The sequence below is a fragment of the Sebastes umbrosus genome, chromosome 22, assembly GCF_015220745.1.
Source record: "Sebastes umbrosus isolate fSebUmb1 chromosome 22, fSebUmb1.pri, whole genome shotgun sequence".
NCBI lineage: Eukaryota > Metazoa > Chordata > Actinopteri > Perciformes > Sebastidae > Sebastes > Sebastes umbrosus.
In genome coordinates this window covers 9,716,952-9,726,951 of record NC_051290.1, presented here as the reverse complement: position 1 = coordinate 9,726,951, position 10,000 = coordinate 9,716,952, and the positions used below count along the sequence as shown (strand labels likewise).

The following is a 10,000-nucleotide window of genomic DNA, read 5'->3' as shown; positions in this document are numbered from 1 at the left end:
GTCATCGTGTTCACTGAGACCACCAGTGCCTGGAATGATAAAACAACAAAACAAGCCATTTGGTTTTATTCTAATCATGATAATACCCTTCTGTGTATATTGTGGCAGCTGTTTTGCATTGTGCTCTGCTGATGCGTCTGACGCTGCACAAATTTGTTTTTACAGTCACACACCTACACATTCTCTCAAACTCTGTGATGGTAAAACAAACAGCTGGCCAAATAAGAAAGAGTTTTTTTAGAAGTAATTTACATCTTCTCTGGGCGTATGAATGGTTCTGTGTTGCAGGATAGATTTTAGAGACTTGTGTTTTTTAGGATGTCTGCTTTCATAGCAGGGTCATTCAGATCCACAGAGGAGACCTCCGGCTTTATCCTCAGTTTTAGTACTTGGGGAAAGAGTCACCATGAAAACTGTGTTAAGGTGGCGAGGGCTGGAGACTCTGGACATTTGAGTATTGGACGTGAGGTAACTGGAATTAAGGAGAGAGAGAGACAGGAAATTCCACCAAAAGTGAGACTGTATTTGAGATGACTTTCCCCTTTATCCTCAACAAGTGGTGTATTTCTGAAGACACACTTGATGAAGGCTGAGGATCAGGTATGGCTGGTAGCAGGGCAAACAGAGACATGTTCTTCTCCTCACCTCCTACTTATAGAAGCACTGATTGTGTGCTGATTGGGCTCACCTGTGCTGTTCAGAGTCAACTAGGCTCAGGTGAGCATGTGGCTGCTCTCAGAGCTCATTAAGATGTAGGCTGACAGGATACAGTTTCTACCAAGTAGCAAACTGCTTTAAGGAATAACTCATTGTGTAGGTTGTGTGCTTTACGTTTGTGCTTATCACACCACACCCCTCTAAAAAAATGTAATTCAAATCCATAGCGGACTTTTGGAGTAATCCTCCAAACAGACAAACCCTGACAGAAAAAAACCTGAATATGCGTATTTCCCAGAGTGAACTATTACTTTAATTGTACTTTGAGGTGATTGGCACATGGTCTAACCCCCAGTCACTCAACCTTTTTAGAGTGCAAATGCAAATCAGTACTAAAAATGATGAAGGGACTGTTGAACACAGTTCCATCAGTTTTGTCTGACCATAAAACTCTGTTTCACCATCTCAGGTATAATGTGCTGTTTTCACTTGCAGTCAGTAGATGGCACTACTACACAACAGTGTATAGGTCTACTGTGTATGCAGATATCTGAGAGGAAAAATCACAGTTGCAGATAAGTATTTGAACACATGCATAATTCATGTATTTCTGGTTCTCTGTAGAATAACAAAATTAATAATAATTTGTATAACAAGCGAGAAAGTCCACTAAGGGCTGGTCTGGGAGGGGTGGAGGATGACTCAAACAAACACTGGACTTTGTATTTACGCTAGTTATGTTGTGACAGTTGTAACATTACACTGTTATGTTATTATTTAAACACAAACCATGATGTTTTTTTCTAACCTTAACCACTAACAATGTCAGTCCTTATTCTCTAAAGTGAAGTAAAATTAGCAAACCAGAGTAGAAAGATAAATGAACCTGTATGACCTATCCTCTGACCACCATAAAAGGCCCTCTAAATATTTCGCATATAAAAGTACTGCAGTACAAACATACACACACACACATATATATACTGTATTTATATATATATATATATATATATATATACTGTATTTATATATATATATATATATATATTTGACTTGCAAAATGATCTTCTAAACTGACAAACATCATATGTGTGTCCACCGGAAGGGGCGGGACTTCACCTGTCTGTTAGGCCTATCAGGTTTGCAGGATTTTATTATTAGTCTCTCTCTTGCTCTGTGTGTTTGTGTGTGTGTGTGTGTGTTTGTGTGTGTGTGTGTGTGTGTGTGTGTCAGTGCTGGAAGTATTCATATCATTTACTTAAAGGGTGGGTAATGTATTTTAGAAACACTTTTGTTAAGTTTTGCTGAAATTCTTTGACAGTAATCAATAAATCAAATGCTCCGAGTTAAAAAAAGAGAAACAAATCTTGTATCTATGGCTTTCGCAGGACTGTAATAAGCCCGTCCAGTCATTTCATGCCTGTCTACATACCTGCGTGCACTCTGCCTGTGCACTAGTGTACTCTTGCTGGTTTCTCCAATGTTACCTACCCAAGCTTTAAGTAAAATTAGCAGTGTTATAGTTATGTTATTGTAATTGCTGTGCTATATTATATTAGCTTGTTAGATTATTGTTACTATTCAATATAGACACACAGACACAAATATGATATCAGCTTTTATTTTGAAATAATTCTACAGAGCCAAATAAGAAACTTGAAGCCAAAACAACTCCTCATACATACCGGTATATATTCTGGACTAAGAATTACAATTAAAACACATCACACAGCGGTATTGATGATGAAGTACCAAGTAGCCCTACATTTTATAGCACATATAATGCATGTTCACCATGGGTTTCTGATAAGCCTATAAGCACAGCTAAAGTTGGGTTTAAATTTCAGAGCTCCGTCTTTTTTCTTTCTTTCTTCTGAGAACTTTTCCCTTCCTTGAAGAAGACCTTCCCATCAGGCTGCTCTCTCCATTTCAGGGTGGCTCCCGCTACTTTCGTCTCCAGTCTGTCCTGGAGCTGGGAAACACAAATGGTAGCCATTTCAATAGACATCAACTTTGTTTAGAAACCCAGAGAGGACGTGGACCCAACAAAATTATTCACACCGTTTTACTTAAAACAAATTAGATAGATAGATAGATAGATAGATAGATAGATAGATAGATAGATAGATACGTGCCTTTTTCAGGATGTCTGCTTTCACAGCAGGGTCATTCAGATCCAGAGAGGAGTCCTCCGGCTTCATCCTCAGCCTTACTACCTGCCTCTTTACTGTTGCAGAATGAACAGAGAAATGAAACATTAATTTGCTGTGGTATTACTTTTTTGATACCATAAAAGGACAGTAAATCACTCACCAGGGAGGCTGTAGCAGACAAACGGTAATCTCCTTTCACAGTCAAAAGCCCTCCATTTTCCTGAACTTTGCAAAGCTGCAACAGCACATACATGTGTCAATGAGCCAAATGGGTTTTTAGCGGCAGCCCAGTAGCTGAATTTGTAGTTGCTACCATCAGACCAATTGAAATTGGGATCTCTAAATAGGCCAATCCATGCCAAGCTTCTACTTGGCACCAAACTCTGGATCTCCTGGGTCTCAGTGTCGTTCCTCACAGTGGCCAGGTCTATGAAGTTCTCCCTGCAGTACCTCTGAGCACTGGACCAACTCATTCTTTCATTCACAACAACAAATTCAGGATCCAGCTGTGTTCCTGCAGTTAGGGTTGGAGGGGGGAGAGGAGGAAATGTCACATACTGAAATTCAAAATAAAACCTTTTCAAGATCAAAACATGCCTCGCTAGATCCTCACCTCTGTAACAGACAAATGGATGTTCACGATTGCAAAAGTCATCATACCACCTTCCATCACCTCCAGTGACCACACAGAACTGACCACCTGAATACAAATCTGGTTCAGTGTTACTAGTTCTCCAGTTCCTGTATCTAGACCCAGTCCCTCTGTAGCCATCAGACCACTTCCAGACGATTGCACTGTACAGACCAATCCAGACTTCAGAGTTGTGGCCGGAAGATGAAACTGTGTTCTTAAGTTGGTTCATTTCTTCAATGTTTTCAATGCTGGCCAGGTCTGTGTATGTCCGTCTGCAGTAGGAGGCAGCTTCAGTCCAAGTCTTTGGATCAGCAACATAGTGGTACTGACGGTGAAGGCATATGGAGGGGATGATCCACCCTATGAGGAAAACACCTTCTCTTTAATATAAGGTGGTTCAAACTATTACAGCTCATAGTATTACAATACTCCACAGTAATAAGCACTGTTAGACATCACAAATATCAGAGAATTCACTGACCTGAGAGACTCAAGACACCCAGCAAGATCCTCTCCATCATCATGCTGACCTGTGGACTGTGTGTCTCAACGTGCGACCCCAGCTCTTTCATTACTGTTCGTAGGCAAATCTATGGAAATTCAAGCGCAGCTTCTCTCCGTCACGGACAAAATCCACCGGCCTGTTAATGCAAAAAGAAATGCAAATAAATGTTTTTTTCCTAAACCATCCGGAAAAACTGTCTTCCAAAGAACAACGTCAGAATCAGATGATTCAGCCGCTGTTCTTTTCCTGTTTCCAACTTACCGTCAACATTGTTATTTTTAAACCGTGACCACAATCGTTCCCTGACCTTAACCATGTGGTTATTATGGTAAGCAAGACGACAAAAGTCTCCTAACCTTAATTAAGTGTTTATTTTAACCCTAAACATGATGTTTCCATAAATCTATCCAGCCCCGGTAGCTCACCTGGTAGAGGGGGAGTCCTTATCACAGCGGCCCGGGTTTGAATCTGACCTGCGGCCCTTTGCTGCATGCCTCCCCCTCTCTCTCCACCTTCAAAACTCTCACTCTCACTATCAATAAAAAAAAGGCAAAAAAGCCTTAAAACTATTTAATAATTAACTATCTATATTTACTAGATATGGTGCTCTGTTTCTCTCCACATGGCACACCAAATATATAGGGTTCTTGGAATATTTTATGAATATGTATGTATGTACACATGTGTTTGTATGGCGATTTACAGTATGTATGTATATGTACTGTAAATATATATATATATATATTTGTTTGTATATGCAGGTATGGATGAATGTATATATGTATATATGTAACTTATTTTTTTATTTATTTATTTATTTTCCATTATTAGACATTGTAGGCAGCTAAATGCAATCCTTATTTGACTGATTTTTTTTTCTTTTTTTCTTTCCCTCTGTGCTACTGTAGGTGAGTACCCCACAAATAGGCGGGTAGGGCGGTTGGGACGGATGGGATGGGTTGGCGGGTGGGCACAATGTTTATTGTATATGTACACTTAAAAAAAGAAAAAATGGAAACACTCTTTTAAGTACATGCTGCTCATTACATCATGCTACAAACATGTACATTACTCGATCATGTAAAGTGTCAACGTCTCCAAATAAAAATGAATTAAAAAAAACAACAAATAAACAAAATATGTATATGTACATTTATGCATGCATTTATACATATAAAAAATGAGACATGCACTAATGGTTATGACTTTTATTATGACACACTATGACTTTTTATGTGGTTTTCATAGTAAACCAGTCATAGTATAGTATGTCATAGGAAGTGGGCCTAGACCCCTTAGAAGGCACTGCATCACTTTCTCTCTACTAGAAGGGCACCGTAGAGGTCAGGTCATCGTGTTCACTGAGTCCACCAGTGCCTGGAATGATAAAACAACAAAACAAGCCATTTGGTTTTATTCTAATCATGATAATACCCTTCTGTGTATATTGTGGCAGCTGTTTTGCATTGTGCTCTGCTGATGCGTCTGACGCTGCACAAATTTGTTTTTACAGTCACACACCTACACATTCTCTCAAACTCTGTGATGGTAAAACAAACAGCTGGCCAAATAAGAAAGAGTTTTTTTAGAAGTAATTTACATCTTCTCTGGGCGTATGAATGGTTCTGTGTTGCAGGATAGATTTTAGAGACTTGTGTTTTTTAGGATGTCTGCTTTCATAGCAGGGTCATTCAGATCCACAGAGGAGACCTCCGGCTTTATCCTCAGTTTTAGTACTTGGGGAAAGAGTCACCATGAAAACTGTGTTAAGGTGGCGAGGGCTGGAGACTCTGGACATTTGAGTATTGGACGTGAGGTAACTGGAATTAAGGAGAGAGAGAGACAGGAAGTTCCACCAAAAGTGAGACTTTATTTGAGATGACTTTCCCCTTTATCCTCAACAAGTGGTGTATTTCTGAAGACACACTTGATGAACGCTGAGGATCAGGTATGGCTGGTAGCAGGGCAAACAGAGACATGTTCTTCTCCTCACCTCCTACTTATAGAAGCACTGATTGTGTGCTGATTGGGCTCACCTGTGCTGTTCAGAGTCAACTAGGCTCAGGTGAGCATGTGGCTGCTCTCAGAGCTCATTAAGATGTAGGCTGACAGGATACAGTTTCTACCAAGTAGCAAACTGCTTTAAGGAATAACTCATTGTGTAGGTTGTGTGCTTTACGTTTGTGCTTAACACACCCCACCCCTCTAAAAAAATGTAATTCAAATCCATAGCGGACTTTTGGAGTAATCCTCCGAACAGACAAACCCTGACAGAAAAAAACCTGAATATGCGTATTTCCCAGAGTGAACTATTACTTTAATTGTACTTTGAGGTGATTGGCACATGGTCTAACCCCCAGTCACTCAACCTTTTTAGAGTGCAAATGCAAATCAGTACTAATAATGATGAAGGGACTGGTGAACACAGTTCCATCAGTTTTGTCTGACCATAAAACTCTGTTTCACCATCTCAGGTATAATGTGCTGTTTTCACTTGCAGTCAGTAGATGGCACTACTACACAACAGTGTATAGGTCTACTGTATATACAGATATCTGAGAGGAAAAATTACAGTTGTTGATAAGTATTTTAACACATGCATAATTCATTTATTTCTGGTTCTCTGTAGAACAACAAAATTAATAATAATTTGTATAACAAGTGAGAAAGTCCACTAAGGGCTGGTCTGGGAGGGGTGGTGGATGACTCAAACAAACACTGGACTTTGTATTTAAACTAGTTATGTTGTGACAGTTGTAACATTACACTGTTATGGTATAATTTAAACACAAACCAAGATGTTTTTTTCTAACCTTAACCACTAACAATGTCAGTCCGTATTCTCTAAAGTGAAATAAAATTAGCAAACCAGAGTAGAAAGATAAATGAACCTGTATGACCTATCCTCTGACCACCATAAAAGCCCCCCTAAATATTTCACACATAAATATAGTGCAGTAAAAACATACACATACACATATATATACTGTATTTATATATATATATATATTTGACTTGCAAAATGATCTTCTAAACTGACAAACATCATATGTGTGTCCACCGGAAGGGGCGGGACTTCACCTGTCTGTTAGGCCTATCAGGTTTGCAGGATTTTATTATTAGTCTCTCTCTTCCTCTTTGTGTGTGTGTGTGTGTGTGTGTGTGCGCGTGCGTGCGTGTGTGCGTGTGTGTGTGTGAATGTGTGTATGTGTGTGTGTGTATGTGTGTGTGTGTGTGTCAGTGCTGGAAGTATTCATATCCTTTACTTAAAGGGTGGGTAATGTATTTCAGAAACATTTTTGTAAAGTTTTGCTGAAATTCTCGTTACATCCCGACAGTAATCAATAAATCAAATGCTCTGACATAAAAAAAGAGAAACAAATCTTGTATCTATGGCTTTCGCAGGACTGTAATAAGCCCGTCCAGTCATTTCATGCCTGTCTACATACCTGCATGCACTCTGCCTGTGCACTAGTGTACTCTTGCTGGTTCCTCCAATGTTACCTACCCAGGCTTTAAGTAAAATTAGCAGTGTTATAGTTATGTTATTGTAATTGCTGTGCTATATTATATTAGCTTGTTAGATTATTGTTACTATTCAATATAGACACACAGACACAAATATGATATCAGCTTTTATTTTGAAATAATTCTACAGAGCCAAATAAGAAACTTGAAGCCAAAACAACTCCTCATACATACCGGTATATATTCTGGACTAAGAATTACAATTAAAACACATCACACAGCGGTATTGATGATGAAGTACCAAGTAGCCCTACATTTTATAGCACATATAATGCATGTTCACCATGGGTTTCTGATAAGCCTATAAGCACAGCTAAAGTTGGGTTTAAATTTCAGAGCTCCGTCTTTTTTCTTTCTTTCTTCTTAGAACTTTTCCCTTCCTTGAAGAAGACCTTCCCATCAGGCTGCTCTCTCCATTTCAGGGTGGCTCCCGCTACTTTGGTCTCCAGTCTGTCCTGGAGCTGGGAAACACAAATGGTAGTCATTTCAATAGACATCAACTTTGTTTGGAAACCCAGAGAGGACGTGGACCCAACAAAATTATTCACACCGTTTTACTTAAAACAAATTAGATAGATAGATAGATAGATAGATAGATAGATAGATAGATAGATAGATAGATACATAGATAGATAGATAGATAGATAGATAGATAGATAGATAGATACGTGCCTTTTTCAGGATGTCTGCTTTCACAGCAGGGTCATTCAGATCCAGAGAGGAGTCTTCCGGCTTCATCCTCAGCCTTACTACCTGCCTATTTGCTGTTGCAGAATGAACAGAGAAATGAAACATTAGTTTGCTGTGGTATTACTTTTTTGATACCATAAAAGGACAGTAAATCACTCACCAGGGAGGCTGTAGCAGACAAACGGTAATCTCCTTTCACAGTCAAAAGCCCTCCATTTTCCTGATCTTTGCATAGCAACAGCACATACATGTGTCAATGAGCCAAGTGGGTTGTCAGCGTTATCCCAGTAGCTGAATTTGTAGTTGCTACCATCAGACCAATTAAAATTTGGATCTCTAAATAGGCCAATCCATGCCCAATCTCCACACGGCACAAAACGCTTGATCTCCTGGTTCTCAGTGTCGTTCCTCACAGTGGCCAGGTCTGTGAAGTTCTCCCTGCAGTACCTCTGAGCACTGGACCAATTCATTCTTTCATTCACAACAACAAATTCAGGATCCAGCTGTGTTCCTGCAGTTAGGGTTGGAGGGGGGGGAGAGGAGGAAATGTCACATACTGAAATTCAAAATAAAACTTTTTCAAGATCAAAACATGCCTCGCTAGATCCTCACCTCTGTAACAGATAAATGGAAATTTATCTTTGCAAGTACCATCATGCCACCCTCCACCACGTGTAGTGAGCCCACAGAACTGATCACCTGAACTAAAATCTGGTTCATTGTAACTAGTTCTCCAGTTCCTGTATCTAGACCCAGTCCCTCTGTAGCCATCAGACCACCTCCAGACGATTCCACTGTACAGACCAATCCAGACTTCAGAGCTGTTGCTGGAAGATGAAACTGTGTTCATAAGTTGGTTCATTCCTTCAGTGTTTTCAATGCTGACCAGGTCTGTGTATGTCCGTCTGCAGTAGGAGGCAGCTTCAGTCCAAGTCTTTAAATCAGCAACATAGTGGTACTGACGGTGAAGGCATATGGAGGGGATGATCCACCCTATGAGGAAAACACCATCTCTTAAATATAAGGTGGTTCAAACTATTACAGCTCATAGTATTACAATACTCCACAGTAATAAGCACTGTTAGACATCACAAATATCAGAGAATTCACTGACCTGAGAGACTCAAGACACCCAGCAAGATCCTCTCCATCATCATGCTGACCTGTGGACTGTGTGTCTCAACATGCGACCCCAGCTCTTTCATTACTGTTCGTAGGCAAATCTATGGAAATTCAAGCGCAGCTTCTCTCCGTCACGGACAAAGTCCACCGGCCTGTTAATGCAAAAAGCAATGCAATGGATGACTTCATGTAAATGTTTATTTTTCCTTTACAATCCTGATTTGAAATTACAGCTTGATGCTGAGTCACAAGTTTATTGTGGGCAGTTAAATTTGCATTGTCAACTGTCTTCCCAAGAACAACGTCAGAATCAGTAGATTCAGCCGCTGTTCTTTTCCTGTGTCCAACTGACCATCAACATTGTTATTTTTAAACCGTGACCACAATCGTTCCCTGACCTTAACCATGTGGTTATTATGGTAAGCAAGACGACAAAAGTCTCCTAACCTTAACAAAGTGCTTATTTTAACCCTAAACATGATGTTTCCATAAATCTATCCAGCCCCGGTAGCTCACCTGGTAGAGGGGGAGTCCTTATCACAGCGGCCCGGGTTTGAATCTGACCTGCGGCCCTTTGCTGCATGCCACCCCCTCTCTCTCCACCTTCAAAACTCTCACTATCAATAAAAAAAATGCAAAAAAGCACCAAAAACTATTAAAAAAATACAGAAAGTGTAAGTAAATGATTAACAAACTATTTAGATGTACATT

At 39.8% G+C, this 10,000-nt stretch overlaps 1 protein-coding gene across 1 annotated transcript; it reads right to left on the bottom strand.

The window, feature by feature from the left end:
• Nucleotides 1-1,842: 1,842 nt before the first annotated feature.
• Nucleotides 1,843-9,921, bottom strand: LOC119482152 (macrophage mannose receptor 1-like). The gene is made up of 8 exons (XM_037759571.1): nucleotides 9,282-9,921; nucleotides 8,780-9,160; nucleotides 8,328-8,678; nucleotides 8,146-8,241; nucleotides 3,424-3,804; nucleotides 2,971-3,324; nucleotides 2,793-2,884; nucleotides 1,843-2,629 (listed from the first exon to the last, which is right to left on the bottom strand). Exons 1-8 carry the CDS (start codon nucleotides 9,370-9,372, stop codon nucleotides 2,501-2,503), a joined length of 1,875 nt encoding a protein of 624 aa, XP_037615499.1. The 5' UTR covers nucleotides 9,373-9,921; the 3' UTR covers nucleotides 1,843-2,500.
• Nucleotides 9,922-10,000: the final 79 nt, after the last annotated feature.